Source organism: Manis javanica, chromosome 2 (genome assembly GCF_040802235.1).
Source record: "Manis javanica isolate MJ-LG chromosome 2, MJ_LKY, whole genome shotgun sequence".
Taxonomy (NCBI): domain Eukaryota; kingdom Metazoa; phylum Chordata; class Mammalia; order Pholidota; family Manidae; genus Manis; species Manis javanica.
In genome coordinates, this window is record NC_133157.1 from 122,204,652 (window position 1) to 122,226,998 (window position 22,347).

Below are 22,347 nucleotides of genomic sequence, written 5' to 3' on the forward strand. Positions count from 1 at the left end.
GTGGCTTAAAGTACTGAGTAGCACATAGTAGCAGAAAGACTGAAAAATGCTGAAAGAGTAATTTTAGAAATTGGCTAGAATGTCAAAGCTCATTTGAGGCTCTAACTTAAAACCTGGAGCTCTCCCAGAAATAAACAGTAAAGAGAAGGCATTTCTTCTTCCAATTAGATTTTCAGTTTAGTGCATCTTTATTAAAAGGATGTTATATTCATGAAATTAGCTCACAATCTAGGGCCAAAGCTGTATTTAACTCAACCATTTTCAAGATACTACAGATGATTCAAAAATTAGATAAGATTCTCCCTGTCATCTAGAAGTTTATTGTGCTAGGGGAGATTACACAAGTATGAAAATGACTAATACAAAAGTAGAATGAGGTAAAAATGAAGTCATGGGTTGTGAGATTATGACTCTGGCAGATTGTGGTCTCCAAAAGTGGCCAGGGCAATATTTTGTGTCCCACATGCTCTTCCAGAACTTTGCCAAACCCACACCTAGAACTTATTTCCTTTCCCTTTTGCAATTGAGCCAGCCTTTGTGGCTGCATCTATAAATATAATTTACTGAAAGTGATGCTGGCTCATTTCCAAGAACATGCCTTGGCACTTAGCTGCCATGTTGTGAGGAAGCCCAGGCCACATGAGAAGCCCATGAGTGCATCTGAGCTGACAGCATCAGCTGAGGTGTGAGCCAACCTCCAGCATCAAATGCTACAATTGTGAGAGAGCCTTCTGATAAGTCAAGTCCACAGCCTTGAAACTGTCCCAGATGACCTCAGGTGGAGCAGAGACCATTGCAAGCCTCGCCTAAATCACCATGTATGTATGTATATGTATATGTATATGTTCAAAGATAAGCAAAGCCTGGAAGTAGTTAAAGTGGACAGGACAGATTTTTTTTTTACTTTATTTTTATTTATTTTTTTTGGTATCATTAATCTACAGTTACATGAAGAACATTATGTTTATTAGGCTCCCCCCTTCATCAAGTTTCCCCCACATACCCCTTCACAGTCACTGTCCATCAGCATAGTAAGATGCTGTAGAATCACTACTTGTCTTCTCTGTGTTGCATGGCCTGCCCTGTGCGCCACCCCCAACACTATACATGCTAATAAAGCAGTCCACTTTACTTTTAATCTGTCTGTCTTTATATTTAAAGTGTGTTTCTTGTAGACTACATATAGGTGGCTCTAGTTTTTGATCTACTCTGATAATCACTGTCTTTTCATTGGTATATTAGATCATTATTTAGTGATTATTGATATAATTGGACTAATATCTACCATATTTGTTATATTTGTTGCCTTTGTTCTTTGTTCCTATTTTTTGTCTTCCACTCTTTTTCTGCCTTTTGTAGTTTTTATTTATTATTTATTTTTGAGAGGGCATCTCTCATATTTATTGATCAAATGGTTGTTAACAACAATAAAATTCTGTATAGGGGACTCAACGCACAATCATTAATCAACCCCAAGCCTAATTCTCAACAGTCTCCAATCTTCTGAAGCATAACGAACAAGTCCTTACATGGTGAACAAATTCTTACATAGTGAATAAGTTCTTATATGGTGAACAGTGCAAGGGCAGTCATCACAGAAACTTTTGGTTTTGATCACACATCATGAACTATAAACAATCAAGTCAGATACGATTATTCATTTGATTTTTATACTTGATTTATATGTGGATCCCACATTTCTCCCTTATTTTTTTTTTAATGAAATGCTGAAGTGGTAGGTAGATGCAAGATAAAGGTAGAAAACATAATTTAGTGCTGTAAGAGGGCAAATGTAGATGATCAGGTCTGTACCTATAGACTAAGTATTAATCTAAGCTAGACAAGGGCAACAAAACATCCACGGATGCAGAAGATTTCTCTCAAAATAGAGGGGGTGAGGTTCTAAGCCTCACCTCTGTTGATCCCCAATTTCTCACGTGATGGCCCCCCTGCAACTGTGCCTGTCTTAGGTTGTTCCTCCCTTGAGGAATCTTACCGTCTCTGGCTAACCAGCCATCTTCCAGGGCCATGAGGGAAATGTAAAGTTGGTAAGTAAGAGAGAAGCAATATTGTTTGAAAAGGTTAGCTTTTTACTTCTTTGCAGATTTATGACCTGTGGCTTCTATGCCCAGCATTTGTCTTGAGGTATCTTTACCACTTGGAAGAATTATGATACTTGGTAATTTTTGATAGGAGGCACGAATTCTACTAAAGGGTTGTAATTAGGAAGGAAGAAGAAAAGCTTTAGAAGTAGCAGATGGAAGAAAACATGGGAAGATTGATTATTTCTTTGAGTAATATAATAATCTTCTTGTAGAGTAACATAAGCATGTATAGGTTTTAACAAACTACTAATTAAATTGCATACACACATTAACAGAATAGGAATACAGATACATAACAAAAGCAGACCTACAATTACCAGCCATATCCAGGGAAACCAAGAAAACCAGTTAGGTACCCTAGGCATTTGTGAAAACTTATCAATAATATGATGGATATTGTCTAACTGAATTTGAATAGTTTGAGAAAAATCAGATAAATTAAAACAACACATTCCTGGGAACTGTTCACATCCCATATGTTCTTTTAACAGTAGATAGTCTATAGTTGCACGATTTTGGAGCACTGCAACTTGCACTTCTCCTAATTCTTGGTTGAGTTCCAACAATATAGATCCAGTCAAATTTGTTGTTTTACTGTATGCACAGGCCAGCTTAGATATCTCCTTCTTCATTCTAATGGCAAGTCCAGGAACCGGCGGGATGAATGCGGCTACAACTACAACAGCACCAGGGTCTTTGTTGAAGTTTTTTGATGATCATCTTCTGGAATGACTCTTCCAGAGGATGCTGATGTTGGAAGTTCTTTGTATCGTATCTTAATTCATTTTCTGGGTAGCCAAATTAAGCTTTGATCCTCTGTATAAACACAAACAAACCCTTTGCCCACACTTTGATATGACCTTTATACCATTGTGAATGACCTATTGGAGATCACCACACAGAAATTGCTTTTTTTTTTTAAGAGAAAGGAATATTATCAGAAAAATGTACTTCCATAGCTGATCATCTGACACCCTTTGAAAGATCAAAATTAAGGATATGTAAAGCATGCATTAATCGTTGATTTGCAGTTAGTTTTATCCTATCAGGGAGTAATCCCCCTTTTCTTTCTCTTTGTTTATTTGTTATCATTAATCTTCAATTACATGAAGAATATTATGTTTACTAGGCTCTCCCCTTCACCAAGTCCCCCTCCACAAACCCCATTACAGTCACTGTCCATCAGCTTAGCAAAATGTTGTAGAATCACTACTTGTCTTCTCTTTGTTGCACAGCCCTCCCCTTTCCCCCAACCCCCACATTATGCATGCTAATCATAATACCCCCTTTCTTCTTCCCCCACCTTATCCCTCCCTACCCACACATCCTCCCCAGTCCCTTTCCCTTTGGTACCTGTTAGTCCATTCTTGGGTTCTATGATTCTGCTGCTGTTTTGTTCCTTCAGTTTTTCCTTTGTTCTTATACTCCACAGATGAGTGAAATCATTTGGTATTTTGTCTTTCTCCACTTGACTTATTTCACTGAGCATAATACCCTCTGGCTCCATCCATGTTGTTGCAGATGGTAGTATTTGTTTTCTTCTTATGGCTGAATAATATTCCATTGTGTATATGTACCACATCTTCTTCATCCATTCATCTACTGATGGACACTTAGTTTGCTTCCATTTCATGGCTATATAAATAGTGCTGCAATAAACATAGGGGTGCATCTGTCTTTTTCAAATTGGGCTGCCGCATTCTTAGGGTAAATTCCTAGGAGTGGGATTCCTGGGTCAAATGATATTTCTATTTTGAGCTTTTTAAGGAACCTCCATACTGCTTTCCACAATGGTTGAACTAATTTACATTCACCCCAGCAGTGTAGGAGAGTTCCCCTTTCTCCACAGCCTCACCAGCATTTGTTGTTCTTTGTCTTTTGGATGGTGGCGATCCTTACTGGTGTGAGGTGATATCTCATTGTGGTTTTAATTTACATTTCTCTGATAACTAGCAATGTGGAGCATCTTTTCATGTGTCTGTTGGCCATCTGCATGTCTTTTTTGGAGAACTGTCTGTTCAGTTCCTCTGCCCATTTTTTAATTGGATTATTTGCTTATTGTTTTTTGAGGTGCATGAGCTCTTTATATATTTTGAATGTCAAGCTTTTATCGGATCTGTCATTTACAAATATATTCTCCCATACTGTAGAGTACCTTCCTTTTTGTTCTATTGATGGTGTCTTTTGCTGTACAGAAGCTTTTCAGCTTGATATAGTCCCACTTGTGCATTTTTGCTTTTGTGTTCCTTACCCAGGGAGATATGTTTGTGAAGAAGTCACTAATGTTTATGTCCAAGAGATTTTTGCCTATGTTTTTTTCTAAGAGCTTTATGGTTTCATGACTTACATTCAGGTCTTTGATCCATTTCGAATTTACTTTTGTGTATGGGGTTAGACAGTGATCCAGTTTCATTCTCTTACATGTAGCTGTCCAGTTTTGCCAGCACCATCTGTTGAAGAGACTGTCATTTCGCCATTGTATGTCCATGGCTCCTTTATCGAATATTAACTGACCGTATATGTTTGGGTTAATGTCTGGAGTCTCTATTCTGTTCCACTGGTCTGTGGCTCTGTTCTTGTGCCAGTACCAAATTGTCTTGATTACTGTGGCTTTGTAGTAGAGCTTGAAGTTGGGGAGTGAGATCCCCCCCACTTTATTCTTCCTTCTGAGGATTGCTTTGGCTATTCGGGTCTTTGGTGTTTCCATATGAATTTTTGAACTATTTTTTCCAGTTCGTTGAAGAATGTTGCTGGTAATTTGATAGGGATTGCATCAAAACTGTATATTGCTTTGGGAAGGATGGCCATTTTGACTATATTAATTTTTCCTAGCCTAGAGCATTGGATGAGTTTCCATTTTTTAGTGTCTTCTTTAATTTCTCTTAAGAGTGTCTTGTAGTTTTCAGGGTATAGGTCTTTCACTTGCTTGGTTAGGTTTATTCCTAGGTATTTTATTCTTTTTGATGCTATTGTGAATGGAATTGTTTTCCTGATTTCTCTTTCTATTAGTTCATTGTTAGTGTAAGGAAAGCCACAGAAGTTGGGGCTTTGTGTTGTTGTTGTCATTTGTTTCCATATATTGCTGGATCTCCATTTTAATTTGTTCATTGATCTATTGATTATTTAGGAGCATGTTGTTAAGCCTCCATGTGTTTGTGAGCCTTTTTGCTTTCTTTGTACAATTTATTTCTAGTTTCAGTTTCATACCTTTGTGGTCTGAAAAGTTGGTTGGTAGGATTTCAATCTTTTTGAATTTACTGAGGTTCTTTTTGTGGGCTAGTATGTGGTCTATTCTGGAGAATGTTCCATGTGCACTTGAGACGAATGTGTATGCTGTTGCTTTTGGATGTAGAGTTCTATAGATGTCAATTAGGTCCATCTGTTCTAGTGTGTTGTTCAGTTCCTCTGTGTCCTTACTTATTTTCTTTCTGGTGGATCTGTCCTTTGGAGTGAGTGGTGTGTTGAAGTCTCCCAAAATGAATGCATTGCCTTGTATTTTCTCCTTTAATTCTGTTAGCATTTGTTTCACATATGTTGGTGCTCCTGTATTGGGTGCATATATATTTATAATGGTTATATCCTCTTGTTGGACTGACCCCTTTATCAGTATGTAATGTCCTTCTTTATTTCTTGTTACTTTCTTTTTTTGATGTCTATTTTGTCTGATACTATTACTGCAACACCTGCTTTTTTGTCCCTGTTGTTTACATGCAATATCTTTTTCCATCCCTTGACTTTTAGTCTGTGTATGTCTTTGAGTTTTAGGTGAGTCTCTTGTATGCAGCATATAGATGGGTCTTGCTTTTTTATCCATTCTATTACTCTGTGTCTTTTGATTGGTGCATTCAGTCCATTTACATTTAAGGTGATTATTGGAAGATCTGTACTTATTGCCATTGGAGGCTTTAAGTTTGTGCTTACCAAAGGTTCAAGGTTATCTTCTTTGCTATCTTACTGTCTAACTTGACTCGCTTATTGAGCTATTATAAGCACTGTCTGATAATTCCTTATTTGTCTCCTTTCTTATTGCTCCTCCTCTGTTCTTCATGTTGTGTGTTTTGTTCTGTGCTCTTTTTAGGAATACTCCCATCTGGAGCAGTCCCTCTAAAATACCCTGTAGAGATGGTTTGTGGGAGGCAAATTCCCTCAACTTTTGCTTGTCTGGGAATTGTTTAATCCCTCCCTCATATTTAAATGATAATCGTGCTGGATACATCCTTGGTTCAAGGACCTTCTGTTTCATTGCATTAAATATTTCATGCCATTCTCTTCCGGCCTGTAAGGTTTCTGTTGAGAGATCTGATGATAACCTAATGGGGTTTCCTTTGTAGGTAATCTTTTTTCTCTGTCTGGCTGCCTTTAATACTCTGTCCTTGTCCTTGATCCTTGCCATTTTAATTATTTTGTGTCTTATTGTTGTCCTCTTTGGGTCCCTTCTGTTGGGAGCTCTGTGTGCTTCCATGGTCTGAGCAATTATTTCCTCCCCCAGTTTGCAGAAGTTTTCAGCAATTATTCCTTCAAAGACACTTTCTATCCATTTTCCTCTCTCTTCTTCTTCTGGTACCCCTATAACGTGGATATTGTTCCTTTTAGATTGGTCACACAGTTCTCTTAATACTGTTTCACTTCTTGAGATCCTTTTTGCTCTCTCTGCATCAGCTTCTATGTGTTCATGCTTTGGTTTCTCTTCCATTAATGGCCTCTTGCATCCTGTCCATTCTGCTTTTAAGTCCTTCCAGAGATTGTTTTATTTCTGAGTCTGTTTTATTTTGGACTGGACTAAATTCTTCTGCCTTTTCATGATGATAGCGCTGGCTGTAGGTAGGTTCTGGGTATGTCAGTTGGGAAAAGAAAGTCCTTTCCTGCTTGCTGGATGCCTTGCCCTTCGGCACTGCCTGTGTCAGTTACCCGCACTCCTGGAGCAGCCACCAGGTTAATCCCCTAAGCTGCTGTGGGTGGGTTCTCTGTCAGAGCAGCGCAGAGCCCTGTGGGGAGTGGCAGGCACACCTTGTGCGCTCCTCCACAATAGTGGTGCCCCTGCTGGGCAGCTGTGTGCTGGCAGCAGCCTTTGGGTCTGGCCCGGCTGGCTGTATGTTGGGCTGGTATTCTGGTTGGCCGCTGGGAGCACAGCTGCTCCTCTGCCACTGCTGTCAGCTCCCATGGGTCTCTCCCTGGCCCCTCGCGCCACCTCTGCTAGCGCACGCCACTGCAGGTGCGCGTGGGCCTCTCCCGTGCCCCTCTGGTGCCGCGATTGCCAACTTATGCGGGTTGCTCCCAGGCCACTCGGTCGCCACCGCGGCATGCTCTCACGGACCACTCCTGGTCCCCTCTAATGCTGCCAGCACACGCAGGCCACTCCCAGTCCTCTATGGCGCTGTCGCCTCTGGTGTGTGCTGCTGCTCTCCCACTACTGGGCTGGTGTGTTGGGGTCCACACCAGTTGGGGGAACAACTGTCAGGCTGCTTAGTGCTGTGAGGGGCTTCAGAGCTGTGCTGCTGCCCAGGGGGTTAGGGCTCCTAAAGTTCCCCGGGATTCCCAGCTGCTGGCTAAGTATGCCAGGATGACTTCATCCAGCGATGGAGTCCCTGTCTCTTTAAGACTTGCAAAAAGCACTCGCTTTTCTTTTGTCTCAGGGGCGCCGGTTGTGGGAACCTGCCCTCAGGTTTTGCTTTTCCATTTCTCTAATATCCAGCACCCATGCACCATGTGTCTGTGCTCCAGGTGCGGATTTCTAGAGCTGGTTGTTTAGCAGTCTTGGGCTTTCAGTCCCTCCCTGTTCCGTCTCCGTTCTTCCCACCGGGTTGTGGGGCTTTCGGGTCCCGCTGGGCTGTGGCTTGTATCTTACCCCCTTCGTGTGATGCTGAGTTCTCGCAGATGTAGATGTAGCCTGGCTGTTGTACTGTATCCACTGGTGTCTCCTTTAGGAATAGTTGTATTAATTGTATTTTCATAAATATATGTTTTTGGGAGGAGATTTCCACTGAACTACTCATGCCACCATCTTGGCTATGCCCAACCCGACAGATTTTAATCAGTAATATACTGCTACTGCAGGGGAAAGAGTCCAGTGTGAACTGAACTCAGCTTTGATTTGTTGAAGTGATTGGGCATTTTAAAGCGATAATGAGAATAGATAGGAAGTGAGAATAGATAGGAAAGTTGAAAATTACACAGGCCAGGGAAGAGTTTTTGGTTTATGTGAGCCCATCTGGGTTTCTTGGTGCTTATGGAATTAGGCTACTTCACTCTCTCAGGGACTCCATTTTCAGGTGTTGGCTGAAACAAAGGGTAAATTCTTCCGGCAGCCTTGAGCTTTCCTTCTTGGAAGTAGATCTAAGTGAAGTAGGGCTGAGACATGGGACAGGCATCATGATTAATTTTCTAAACAAGCTGAGATATAAACAGCATAGTAAGAACAGGAAGGATTCCATCTTAAGGCTAAGAGTCCATTTTAAAAACCAGGAAGTTAGGAAGTAAAATTCCTAACATTTTCTTTGGTAAACCGACTAACTCAACACCCTCTGGGGACAGGGCGGGTATCTTGATTGATATGTTCCCAGAGTGATGCTGCTATCCTGGAGAGGACCATAGGAACTGACCAATTCCTTGTGTTAATTCTGCAGAATTGCCTGGAGGGCTGATGTGGATAAAATGAGAGTTCCTGTGGCCAGGATTCTCACCTGGCAGTGGTTGACTAGCTCACTGCACACCATGGTGGCAGGGCTGCAAGGCTGCAGGAGAGCAGAGCATAGTCTGGAGTAGTGGCAGTGGCGAGGACAGAGGCCCAGAGGATGGCTGTGTGGGACGACTGTGCAGGACAACTGTGCAGAGAGGCCCGGAGGACGGCTGTGGAGGACGGCTGTGCAGACAGAGGGGCCCAGAGGCAGAGACCAGCTTGCTGCATGCATACTTGCTCTGAGTGAATGGGATTCTAGTGACTGACCTGCCACCTAGAAATAAAGTTGCGTATAATCCTTTCACTCAAAGAACGTTTTGCTGTCAATTTCTTTGGTCACACTGAATCCATAGCGAACTTGCCTGGGGCTGAAACCCATTGGCAAGGCAGCTGATAACAGAGGAGAGGAGACATAATGTCTCTCACCAGAGATAAGCATTTTGAGACTACTTTACAAGTCTATAACCCTGGCCCTTTGTCACATTCCTGAAAATCCTTAAAAGACAGAAACTCCAGCCTTTAAAAGAACCTCCTCTCTGAGGTCCCCCTCACTTTCCTACTTTAAGTGCATTCTTAAAGCTTTCCCACTGCTCAACTTACTTCATTTTGTCTCTGTACTCTTCCAGCAGTAAGCATCTTTTTTACCCTTTATTTCATTTTTTCTAGACTTAAGCACAAACCTTCACTCTCTCTGCCCTGCTTCAGCTTCCTTGTTCTCTGCTGCCTGCAAAGCAGCTACCATTCCCTGCTACTCTTGATTTAATGAATTTTTTCCTTACCTATACCCCTCTGACCTGCTTGAAAATTCTTTCTGGTTCAGAGTCAAGAACCCTCCCACGTCCAGGTTGAGGTTTCACTTGGTGCGGCAAGGGGAGGCCTCCCCAGACGCAGCTGCTCGGCAGCATAAGCACAGAACAGATCACTGGATTTGGTGATGGGAGGCCATTAATGGCCTTTGAAGTAGCTTGTTTCAGCAGACGTTACAGCAGAAGTTACATTGCTAGGGTTTTAACATATGAGTAAGAAAAGAAATCTGAGGGCCTTCTACGTGTCCATCTCCGCTTAGTTTTCACACCTGTAGGAAGTAGCTGTTACCCTGAGTTAATGGAGTGGCTCAGAATGGTTAATTGTCCACAGTCATCAAGAATTAGAGGCGGGATTAAAATGTAGGGCTGGCTGGGCTAAAACTGTGCGTTCCCTCACACCAGCTGTCCAAGAAGGGATGCGAGGGGACTAGTCCAGAGGAACAAGGTCCTCAACCATATTTCGGAGGAGCTGAAGAAGGAGCATACTAGCAGATAGTGGACAGGTCAAATTTCCAAGGGGTTCCGATAAGATGGAAGCAAAATAAAAAGGCTGTTTGGGTCACGCCGGCTCAGGGTTGCTCAGCCCCGGGCCTCAGGGACAAGACCCCGGCGGCGCTCTTCGGCACTCCCTGGGGCCTGCGCTGAACGTGGCCTCGAGGAAACAGTGAACTCAAAAAGGCGCTGCGAGACGAAGTGCCGAGAAGTCCGGCAGCCACAGGTAGCAAGCCCTCCGTAGCTCCGGTGGTGGCCATAGCAACGCGGCGGACGTCGATCTCACCGGGGGTCAACGGCCTGGCACGTCAGGGGGCGGGACTTCAGTGTCACGTGGCTAGAGGCGGAGCCTGCGCGGGGCGGCTGGACCGCGTCGTTAGCGGGCGCTGGGAACCTAGCTGCGAGACCCGAGAGTGGGCAGAGCTGAGGCCGCTGTACCTGTCGGGCCGCCCAGCCGCCGCTATGGGCAGTGAGTAGCCGCGGCGCCGTTCTCGCCGGGGGTAGGGGCCCCGGCGGGCTGCGGACGGTGTGTGGGCGCCCGCTTGGGGTAGGTGCCCGCCGGCTGGGCAGGCGCGGGCCCCGCCAGGCCTCTGCGGTGGGCGCGGGCCGGCGGTCTCTGCCGAGGCTCCTCCAGCTGTGCGCTGCCTTGCCGGGGCGTTCTGGGGGGTCCAGGACCCGGAGGCCGGGGGCTTGCGCTCGATGGTGGCGTGGGGAGGAGGACAGCGAGGGGAGGCCATTGGTTTTGGGGACGGGGAGCTAGGGCACCTGGCGAAGCCTGCACCACGTTTGATTTTCAGGAGGTTAGGAAGCTTCTGTTTATTCCCAAATCACCCTTTGACATGCTAGTTGTGAATAAAGCTCCCAGACTTGATTTTTTAAAAAGTGGTGCATGGCTTGTGTTTTATGGCAGGAAAAGAGTGCAATTGTATTTTCCTTAAAATTTTCATTTCAGTCATTCTGTAGCGTTTACTGAAATTCGGTGTTTGTGAGGTTGCATAAGCCTTAGGGATCAGGCCTTAGGGATACAGGTATCTTCTGAGGGCCCCCTCCTAAACACTCAGCAGTGCTTATATTCACATATATACTTGCATAGCTGTTCATATGTTTGTTGCGTGAATGGGTAACTGCAAACACAAGCCGGGCGCCCATTGGCCAACTAGTGGGCATTTGGGGGAAGCTGGAAAGGGAGACAGACCCCTTGGCCTTGAATTGACAGTTTAATGGTTAAAATTCTGCAGCACAAGAACAGAAAAGTGACAGACAAAAACATTGCTGTCCCAACACAGATGATCATAAAACGCCAAGAAATCCAGGAGGGTGACTTATCATGTGGTGTGAAGGAAAAGGGTTAAAGGGATTCTAGGAGGTTTCCTGATGTGATTGATAATTGTTTTGCATCGAGATGAACAATTTCGTAATCAGATTGTACTTTCCAAAAAGACCAAAATGATACGTGGTTAACGAACATCTGCCCCTGAGAATTTCTGAATTCTGTCAGATATCAGTAACTACTACCATTTTGAAAGGTTTTATAAAAAGGGAGTATGGTTAACTTTTGACTAACTGGAAGTTCATGATAGTATACAGAATTCCTTGTCTGTAGAGGAAGATGAACATAATCAATAGCAAGTTGTGGCTTGTGTTTCAGCACATTATAGACACTGGCAAAGACTGGGAGAATATCGTCTTCATCCTCCAGTTCTTTGGCAGGACTTGACTTAGGCCATGCCAGAAGACAGTGTCTATCTTGAAAGAAACTTGGTTGATCTTACTTTTATATATTATGTGTTGTCTGGGAAAACAATACTTCCTGATGAAATGTAACTGGGCTATTACTTATACACAAGTTTTTTGAGATTATTACATGGGAGAGCTACCAAGCAATGAATAGTGCCTTAATGAATGAAGTAGGGATTGTATACTTCAAAAAAGCTATCTGTGGAAGGTGATTGCATGATCATTCTTACTGATGCATTTCAGCATCTTTGAGTCTAAGTCAAATCTGCATTTTCTGCCCATTTTCTGTTGTACTTTTCTATTCCTCTGATATGTCCTATTTTCTTCTATAATGCATTGTCTTGTGGGTCTCATCATGGACTGCACTTCTCCTTTTGATGTAGTAATATTCATTGAATTTATTCCTTTTCTGTACATATATAAAATGGTTGGATACAAGCATGAGGAAGCAAAATTATGGTAAAAGGATACTTGTGTTTCTTCTATTGACTGACTAGCTCTTAAACCTTTTGGATTATTTGTCCCTTGAATTATTTCTCTTCCCTTATGTATTTGAAATGGAGAGCATTATAATAAATTTAATTTTAGGGTAGGGGTGGGATGGATTATCATTAAAAGAGAATATTTATATTTGATTTTGTAAGCATCTCTTTTAAAGCTTTGTAATAGGGACATTTATTCTTTTTCTTTAACAGTCAAATTTTTAGAAGTTATCAAACCTTTCTGTGCAGTTCTACCAGAAATACAGAAACCTGAGAGGAAAGTAAGTATAATATTTTAGTAATGTAGAGGGTCACTAAATGACTCGATTCTGTTAAGCTAGCAAGATTGATTAATTTTCCCTAGCCCTTTTCTGATTGTGACTGGAAAAATATTACATGTTCCTCCTTGCAAGGGGCGCAAAGTGAATCAAACTAAGGTATAAGCCTGTTAAAATGTAGACAGGTTATCTTGTGGTTTCAAAAAGGACTTTTCTTGAAGTTGTAACATTTCCAAACTGAGTATTCATTTGGCTGTGTGTTAAATAAGATAAATTCCTGCCTCTGGAGATCCACTGCCCTATGAATGACCCAGTCTGCTGGGCAGTTTTGTTGAGTATAGCTGTTTTACATAAATGAATTGCAGTTGTGCAAGTATATACCTCCCATTTCTTGATTCATTCAATGCGAAGAAAAATCACAGAAATACAAGATACTGTGACAGCAAATTGTACTTCCATCATTGTGCACTTTTGAAGCTCAGATATTTAAATTCCAAGCTGGCCCATTCTCAAACTTCCTTTTCTACTGTACTTTACATTTCTCACAAAACTAACAGGAATAGGGACATAGAAAAGATAAGTAAAACATTCATTAAACTTGTTTTGTTTAGAAGTACACAGTATTTTTTTTTATTTCTTTGAGGTTATAAAAATAGTTGTGCCAGTTATATGTATGTAAGGCATTCCAAGAAACTTTAGCTTTTCATATTGGGTGAAATATTCATATAATTATATTACAGGCAGTCCTAGCTTTGCACAATACTGTGTTAACTGAAATGCATGCATTTTGGATCTGTGCCTTGCTTTTTATCCTTTCCAGTTCAGTTAACATGATACAGCATGGTGAAGCCAGCCTGTATTTAAATTGCTGAATTCTTGGAAAAGTGCAGAAGCTGTGTGTGAGAGGTTCAGCTGTTTGCTTTAGCTGTTACCAACTAGGGTGAGAATATTTTAGGAGTAAATAATGGGGGCATGTCATGATGGGGAATGCTGGTTATGCTTCAGTATGGATTTGTACTTCATATTTGCTAGTTCTTGATTTTGATTAAGCATTCTTTATATTTTGTTGTACAGATCCAGTTTAGAGAGAAGGTATTATGGACTGCTATAACTCTCTTCATTTTCTTAGTATGTTGTCAGGTATGTAATCATAATATTAAATAAATGTCTATGTTATTGTTCTAAGTTTTTGGTTGGTTAGAATTTGAAGAACTTATTTTAGTTAAAATCAAAAATATTCTGAATTATTTTGAGTATCATTCTTTTTAACCTGAGCTGATAGTAAAAATGCTTATCTTGTTCTGTGCATTTCTTTTGGTTTACTGGTGGTTTGAGTATTTTTTATTTTTTTCTCTATGCATTTTTTCCTTACTGATTTATGACAGGTTTTTATATATGACTGCTTAATCTTTGACATATATATTATAAATATTTTTTTCCCTTTTGTTTGCCTTTGGTCATGCAGTAAATAGTGTGTATTAATTTAAAAATACCAACAGCCAAATTTTAGAACCCCAGGTATATACAGTGTTTATTAATAGAATTCAGTGACAGTTTTAGATAAAATTTTTCAGAAAATAAGTTCATAAGATGAAGATAGAGTGTGACCCGTTCATGTCATAGGATTGTTGTGAGGATTAAATTTAATAAGTTAAGTGAAAGTTGTATTAAAATATATTTTTTCAAAGAGTGAAAGGATTTTATCATTAAAAAATACTGTGCTTAGTTGAAAATTGTTTTTGGTGGTCAGGGAGAAAACTTAAAAATACAGAAAAGCAGGGGGAAAAAAGAACAATCATCTATATTGGTATCTCCTTTTAACATCTTGGAAATTCCTCTCTTTTCTGTTAAAAGATAAAACAACTTTATGAAGGTGTAATTTATGTATGGTAAAATACACCCATTTTTTAAGTGTACATTTTGGAGAGTTTAGACAAGTGTGTACACCCACATACCTACTGTCTCAGTGGATGTAGAACATTTCTGTCATTCCACATAGTTGCAGGTAATCTTTATTTAGTCAGTCCCCACATCACCCCCAGTCCCAGACAGCCACTCATATGCTTTCTACTTCTATAGTTTGATTAGTCGTTCCTAGAATTTCCTATAAATGGACTTCGTGTCTGACTTTGCATCATCAGCTTTTTGAGATTCATCTGTGTTGTTGGTATAGCAGCAATTTATTATTTTTTATTTCTGAGGAGTAGTCTGTTGCCTGACTATCAGTTTGGTCATCTCTTCACTTGTTGAACATTTGGGTTGTTTCCAAATTTTGGCTCCGAACATTTCTGTGTAAGACTTGCTGTGAATATTTGTCTTCATTTATCTTGGGAGAATATCGAGCAGTATAATTTCAGGCTTGTATGGTAAATATGTGTTCAGCTTTGTAAGAAACTGTCAGACTCTTCTCCACACATGGTTGCCCGTTTTATATTCCCACCAGCCGCGTAGAGGAGTTCCAGTTGCTCTGCATCCCTGCCTACTCTTGGTATTGTTGAACGTTTTAACATTAGCTATTCTAATGAGTGGGGGCTTTCTAATTCTTCTATTCTATTCTAATTTGCATTGCGCTGGTAAATGATATTGAAGTGTTAATGTGCATTTCCATAGTAAATGATATTGAACAACTTTTCATGTACTTTTTCAGTATTTGTTTATCTTTCATCAAGTGTCTTTTTCAAGTCTTTTTGCCCAGTTTAATGGAATTTTATGCATTTAAAAATACTTTCTGGATACAAGTCTTTTGTCAGATGTATGTATTGTGAATATTTTCTATTTTTACTGTCTATGGCTTGTCTTTTTATTTTCTTAATATCTTTTGAAGAGCAGAAGTTTTTAATTTTGATGAAGTTCAGCTTTTTCTTTAATGACTCATGGTTTTTGTTTCCTTTATAAGAAATTTTTGCCTGTTTTAAGTTTGTAAAAATTTTATCCTGTGGTCTAATATTTTACAGTTCTGGCTTGTGTGTTTTGGTCTGTGTTCTATTCCAAGTTAATTTTGTCATGTGTATGTCATGGGGTAAGGCTGGAGTTTTTTTTGTATGGATTGTCCATTGGTGAAAAGGCTATCTTTTCTCCATTGAAATACCTTGGCACCTTTGTTGAAAATCAACCAAAGAAGCATGGATCTATTTCTGTGCTCTCTTCTGTTCTGTTGATCTCTATTCCATTGTTATGGTAAACCATACTATTTTGATTACTGTAGCTTTATACAAGTTCTGTAATTAGGTTGTGAAAGTCCTCAACTTTGTTCTTTCTCAAAATGGTTTTGTCTATTCTAGGTTCTTCATATGTCCATACAAATTTTAGAATCAACTTGTTAGTTTCTATAAGAAAACCTGCTGGGAGTATGACTTGCATTGTTTTTATATGACATATCAATTTAGAATTATCATCTTCACAATATTGAAATCTTACCCAAGGGTCAGCAAGCATTTTTCTCTAAAGGACTAGATAGTAAATACTTTAAGCTTTGCAGCTAAAACCCAAGAACCCATGAAGAAGAAACAAAGATGTGACAATTCTCAGGACTGTTTCATACAATAAGTTAATTTATGCATTTTACTGGTCCTTTATTATTATTTTTTTCTATAATATGTTTACATAGTTGCCATACTGAGTCTTTGTCTTTCTCCTTCTCAGGTGGTTCTGCCCAGTGAAGGCAGTTTCTTCATTCTCTTTTGAATCTCAAACAGGTTGATTTTCCCCTCCCAGACACAGTTTAAGGGTTTGGGGTTTCCTATCCAGTTTTCCTGAACCCAAGATAAGCTAAGTGTAGTAACTGCCACCAGGGCCTTGTTCTTTCTTTTTTAGAATTTTGTTAAAATGTCTTGTGAGGAGGCCATCTTCGACTCCCTACTTCAGATCATGCCCCATTGCCCAGGTCAGGGGGGCCCTGTAACAGAGACCGAGGGCTCCCCATTGCACATTTTTCTCATCCATTTCCTTTCAGCTGCTCTTCATTTGTTCCTGGTTCCTGCTCCCTCCAAGCCAAAGGAGGCAAAAACAGGATATCTGTGCAGCTGCTCTTCTCCAGACGTGGAACGTGGTGGAGATTCTGAGGATTCTGCTGCCTTGCATTGTGACGTTAGGAGCAGCTTTGTGCTGATTCTCTACTCCTCAGCTATCTTGTTTTCAGCCTCATGACTGCCAGTGCCTCAAGTTTATATCCAGTTTTTTCTTTTTCTGGTTTACAGATTTTTTTTCTTTTTCCTGAGCTTTTTTCAATCTTTTTAGTTTTTGTTATTTTACATGTTTTTTTAAAAAAATTTTATTTTGGTATCATTAATCTACAATTGCATGAAGGACATTATGTTTACTAGGCTCCCCCCTTCACCAAGTCCCTCCCACATCCCCGTTCACAGTCACTGTCCATCAACATAGTAAGATGCTGTAAAATCACTAGTCTCTGTGTTGCACAGCCCTCCCCGTGCCCCCCCCCACACTATACATGCTAATCGTCATGCCCCCTTTCTTTTTTTCCCACCCTTATCCCTCCCTTCCCACCCGTCCTCCCCAGTCCCTTTCCCTTTGGTAACTATTAGTCCATTCTTGGGTTCTGTGCTTCTGCTGCTGTTTTGTTCCTTCAGTTTTCTTTTGTTCTTATACTCCACAGATGAGTGAAATCATTTGGTACTTGTCTTTCACCGCCTGTCTTATTTCACTGAGCATAATACCCTCTAGCTCCATCCATGTTGTTGCGAATGGTAGGATTTGTTTTTTTCTTATAGCTGAGTAATATTCCATTGTGTATATGTACCACATCTTCTTTATACATTCATCTACTGATGGACATTTAGGTTGCTTCCATATCTTGGCTATTGTAAGTAGTGCAGCAATAAACATAGGGGTGCATCTGTCTTTTTCAAACTGGAGTGCTGCATTCTTGGGGTAAATTCCTAGAGGTGGAATTCCTGGGTCAAATGGTATTTCTATTTTGAGCTTTTTGAGGAACCTCCATACTGCTTTCCACAATGGTTGAACTAATTTACATTCCCACCAGCACTGTAGGAGGGCTCCCCTTTCTCCACAACCTCGCCAACATTTGTTGTTGTTTGTCTTTTGGATGGTAGCCATCCTTACTGGTGTAAGATGATATCTCATTGTGGTTTTAATTAGCACTTTTCTAATGAAAAGCGATGTGGAGCATCTTTTCATGTGTCTGTTGGCCATTTGAATTTCTTCTTTGGAGAAATGTCTGTTCAGCTCCTCTGCCCATTTTTTAATTGGGTTATTTTCTTTTTGTTTGTTGAGGTGTGTGAGCTCTTTATATATGTTGGATGTCAACCCTTTATTGGATCTGTCATTTATGAATATATTCTCCCATACTGTAGTATACCTTTTTGTTCTATTGATGGTGTCCTTTGCTGTACAGAAGCTTTTCAGCTTGATATAGTCCCATTTGTTCATTTTTGCATTTGTTTCCCTTGCCCAAGGAGATAAGTTCAAGAAGAGGTCACTCATGTTTATGTCTAAGAGATTTTTGCCTATGTTTTTTTCTAAGAGTTTTATGGTTTTATGACTTGCATTCAAGTCTTTGATCCATTTCGAATTTACTTTTGTGTATGGTGTTAGACAGTGATCCAGTTTCATTCTCTTACATGTAGCTGTCCAGTTTTGCCAGCACCATCTGTTGAAGAGACTGTCATTTCCCCATTGTATGTCCATCGCCCCTTTATCGAATATTAGTTGACCATATATGTTTGGGTTAATGTTTGGAGTCTCTATTTTGTTCCATTGGTCTGTGGCTCTGTTCTTGTGCCAGTACCAAATTGTCTTGATTACTGTGGCTTTGTAGTAGAGCTTGAAGTTGGAGAGTGAGATCCCCCCCACTTTATTCTTCCTTCTCAGGATTGCTATAGCTATTTGGGGTCTTTGGTGTTTCCATATGAATTTTTGAACTATTTGTTCCAGTTCATTGAAGAATGCTGTTGGTAGTTTGATAGGGATTGCATCGAATCTGTATATTGCTTTGGATAGGATGGCCATTTTGATGATATTAATTCTTCCTAGTCAGGAGCATGGGATGAGTTTCCATTTGTTAGTGACCTCTTTAATTTTTCTTAAGAGTGTCTTATAGTTTTCAGGCTATAGGTCTTTCACTTCCTTGGTTAGGTTTATTCCTAGGTATTTTATTCTTTTTGATGCTATTGTGAATGGAATTGTTTTCCTGATTTCTCTTTCTATTAGTTTATTGTTAATGAATAGGAAAGCCACAGATTTCTGTGTGTTAATTTTGTATCCTGCAACTTTGCTGAATTCCGATATTAGCTCTAGTAGTTTCGGAGTGGAGTCTTTAGGGTTTTTTATGTACAATATTATGTCATCTGCAAATAGTGACAGTTTGACTTCTTCTTTACCAGTATGGATTGGTTGTATTTCTTTGTTCTGTCTAATTGCTGTGGCTAGGACCTCCAGTACTATGTTGAATAACAGTGGGGATAGTGGGCATCCCTGTCTTGTTCCCAATCACAGAGGAAAAGCTTTCAGCTTCTCGCTGTTCAGTATGATGCTGGCTGTGGGTATATCATATATGGCCTTTATTATATTGAGGTACTTGCCCTCTATACCCATTTTGTTGAGAGTTTTTATCATGAATGGATGTTGAATTTTATCGAATGCTTTTTTAGCATCTATGGAGATGATCATGTGGTTTTTGTCTTTCTTTTTGTTGATGTGGTGGAGGATTGGAGGATGTTGATGGATTTTCGAATGTTGTACCATCCTTGCATCCCTGGGATGAATCCCACTTGGTCGTGGTGTATGATCCTTTTGATGTATTTTTGAATTCGGTTTGCTAATATTTTGTTGAGTATTTTTGCATCTACATTCATCAGAGTTATCAGTCTGTAGTTTTCTTTTTTGGTGGTGTTTTTGCCTGGTTTTGGTATTAGGGTGATGTTGGCTTCATAGAATGAGTTTGGGAGTATTCCCTCCTCTTCTATTTTTTGGAAAACTTTAAGGAGAATGGGTATTATGACTTCTCTATATGTCTGATCAAATTCTGAGGTAAGTCCATCTGGCCCGGGGGTTTTGTTCTTTTGTAGTTTTTTGATTACCACTTCAATTTCGTTGCTGGCAATTGGTCTGTTTAGATTTTATGTTTCTTTCTGGGTTAGTCTTGGAAGGTTGTATTTTTCTAGGAAGTTGTCCATTTCTCCTAGGTTCCCAGCTTGTTAGCATATAGGTTTTCATAGTACTCTCTAATAATTCTTTGTATTTCTGTGGGGTTCATCATGATTTTTCCTTTCTCGTTTCTGATTCTGTTGATTTGTGTTAACTCTCTTTTCCTCTTAATAAGTCTGGCTAGAGGCTTATCTATTTCATTTATTTTCTCAAAGAACCAGCTCTTGGTTTCATTGACTTTTGCTATTGTTTTATTCTTCTCAATTTTATTTATTTCTTCTCTGATCTTTATTATGTCCCTCCTTCTGCTGACTTTAGGCCTCATTTGTTTTTCTTTTTCCAGTTTCTATAATTGTGATGTTAGACTATTCATTTGGGATTGTTCTTCCTTCTTTAAGTGTGCCTGGATTGCTATATACTTTCCTCTTAAGACTGCTTTTGCTATATCCCACAGTAGTTGAAGCTTTGTGTTGTTGTTGTCGTTTGTTTCCATATATTGCTGGATCTCCATTTTGATTTGGTCATTGATCCATTGATTATTTAGGAGCGTGTTGTTAAGCCTCCAGTTGTTTGTGAGCCTTTTTTGCTTTCTTTGTACAATTTATTTCTAGTTTTATGCCTTTGTGGTCTGAAAATTTGGTTGGTAGGATTTCAATCTTTTGGATTTACTGAGGCTCTTTTTGTGGCCTAGTATGTGGTCTGTTCTGGAGAATGTTCCATGTGCACTTGAGAAGAATGTATATCCTGTTGCTTTTGGATGTAGAGTTCTGTTGATGTCTATTAGGTCCATCTGTTCTAGAGTGTTGTTCAGTGCCTCCGTGTCCTTACTTATTTTCTGTCTGGTAGATCTCTCCTTTGGAGTGAGTGGTGTGTTGAAGTCCCCCAAAATGAATGCATTGCCTTCTATTTCCTTCTTTAATTCTGTTAGTATTTGTTTCCCATATGTTGGTGCTACTGTATTGAGTGCATATATATTTATAATGGTTATATCCTCTTGTCGGACTGCGCCCTTTATCATTATGTAATGTCCTTCTTTATCTTTTGTTACTTTCTTTATTTTGAGGTCTATTTTGTCTGATACTAGTATTGCAACACCTGCTTTTTTCTCTCTGTTGTTTGCATGAAATATCTTTTTCCATCCCTTGACTTTAAGTCTGTGCATATCTTTGGGTTTGAGGTGAGCCTCTTGTATGCAGCATATGGATGGGTCTTGCTTTTTTATCCATTCTATTACTCTGTGTCTTTTGATTGGTGCATTCAGTCCATTTACATTTAGGGTGATTATTGAAAGGTATGTACTTTTTGCCATTGCAGGCTTTAAGTTTGTGGTTACCAGAGGTTCAAGGTTAGCTTCTTTACTATCTTATTGTCTAACTTAACTCACTTTTTAAGCTATTATAAACTTGGTCTGATGATTCTTTATTTCTCTCTCTTCTTATTCCTTCTTCTCCCTTCTTCATATGTTGGGTGTTCTGTGCTCTTTATAGGAGTGCTCCCATCTAGAGCAGTCCCTGTAGGATGCCCTGTAGAGGTGGTTTGTGGGAGGCAAATTCCCTCAATTTTTGCTTGTCTGGGAATTGTTTAATCCCTCCTTCATATTTAAATGATAATCGTGCTGGATACAGTATTCTTGGTTTGAGGCCCTTCTGTTTCATTGCATTAAGTATATTATGCCATTCTCTTCTGGCCTGTAGGGTTTCTGTTGAGAAGTCTGATGATAGCCTGATGGGTTTTCCTTTGTAGGTGACATTTTTCGTCTCTCTGGCTGCCTTTAATACTTTGTCCTTGTCTTTGATCTTTGCCATTTTAATTATTATGTGTCTTGGTGTTGCCCTCCTTGGATCCCTTGTCATGGGAGTTCTGTGTACCTCTGTGGTCTGAGAGGCCATTTCCTCCCCTAGTTTGGGGAAGTTTTCAGCAATTATTTCTTCAAAGACACTTTCTATCCCTTTTTCCTCTCTCTTTTTCTTCTGGTACCCCTATAATGCGGATATTGTTCCATTTTGATTGGTCACACAGTTCTCTTAAAATTCTTTCATTCCTGGAGATTCTTTTATCTCTCTCTGCATCAGCTTCTCTGCGTTCCTGTTCTCTGTTTTCTAGTCCATTAATGGTCTCTTGCAACTCGTCCATTCTGTTTTGAAGTCCTTCCAGGGCTTTTTTTATTTCTGTATTCTCCCTCCTTAGTTCTTGCATATTTCTCTGCAAGTCCATCAGCATGGTTATGACTTTTGTTTTGAATTCTTTTTCAGGAAGACTGGTTAAATCTATCTCCCCTGGTTCCTTCTCAGGGGAAGATGTAGAAGACATCGAAGCTGTCTGGCTTAGTCTTGTCTGGATCAAATTTTTTTGCCTTTTTATGTTGATAGGTGCAGTGGAGTGCTATTGACACGTCTATCAGCTGGGAGAGTCAAGCCTCTTTCCACTTGGCTCCTGGCCTTTCTTTACCTGGACAACTGAGACCCCTAGTGGCTTGTGCTGCACAATTGTGTGTAGACTGGGTCTTTGTGTCTTGCCCAGCCGGTATGGAGGAAGCTCCCTTGCTGAGGGCGTGGCCAGCCTCAGGCTACTGCTCTGCTATGGCGGGGCCTCAGAGGGGTAACGGATGGGGGGCTGTTTGGCTGTTTACCTCTGTGAGGGGTCTCA

General features: G+C 40.3%; 2 protein-coding genes across 6 annotated transcripts in view; both read left to right on the top strand.

Annotated features, from left to right (window-relative positions):
• The window catches only part of DHTKD1 (dehydrogenase E1 and transketolase domain containing 1), a 75,063-nt gene extending 66,009 nt beyond the window's left edge, over positions 1 to 9,054 (top strand). Inside the window, exon 17 of the mRNA XM_017658370.3 lies at positions 8,729 to 9,054. Coding sequence (XP_017513859.3) covers positions 8,729 to 8,746 — 18 coding nt within the window. The 3' untranslated portion in view covers positions 8,747 to 9,054. The remainder of the gene's footprint in view (positions 1 to 8,728) is intronic.
• Positions 9,055 to 10,424: 1,370 nt separating this feature from the next.
• SEC61A2 (SEC61 translocon subunit alpha 2) overlaps positions 10,425 to 22,347 on the top strand; it is a 35,763-nt gene continuing 23,840 nt past the window's right edge. For 2 of the 5 annotated variants that reach the window (XM_037001737.2, XM_037001735.2), the window contains exons 1-3: positions 10,425 to 10,548; positions 12,512 to 12,579; positions 13,651 to 13,716. In XM_037001737.2, coding sequence (XP_036857632.1) covers positions 10,542 to 10,548; positions 12,512 to 12,579; positions 13,651 to 13,716 — 141 coding nt within the window. In that variant the 5' untranslated portion in view covers positions 10,425 to 10,541. Of the gene's footprint in view, positions 10,627 to 12,511; positions 12,580 to 13,650; positions 13,717 to 22,347 lie in introns of all 5 variants that reach the window. The other 3 variants (XM_037001736.2, XM_037001734.2, XM_073229286.1) reach the window with 3 other exon arrangements.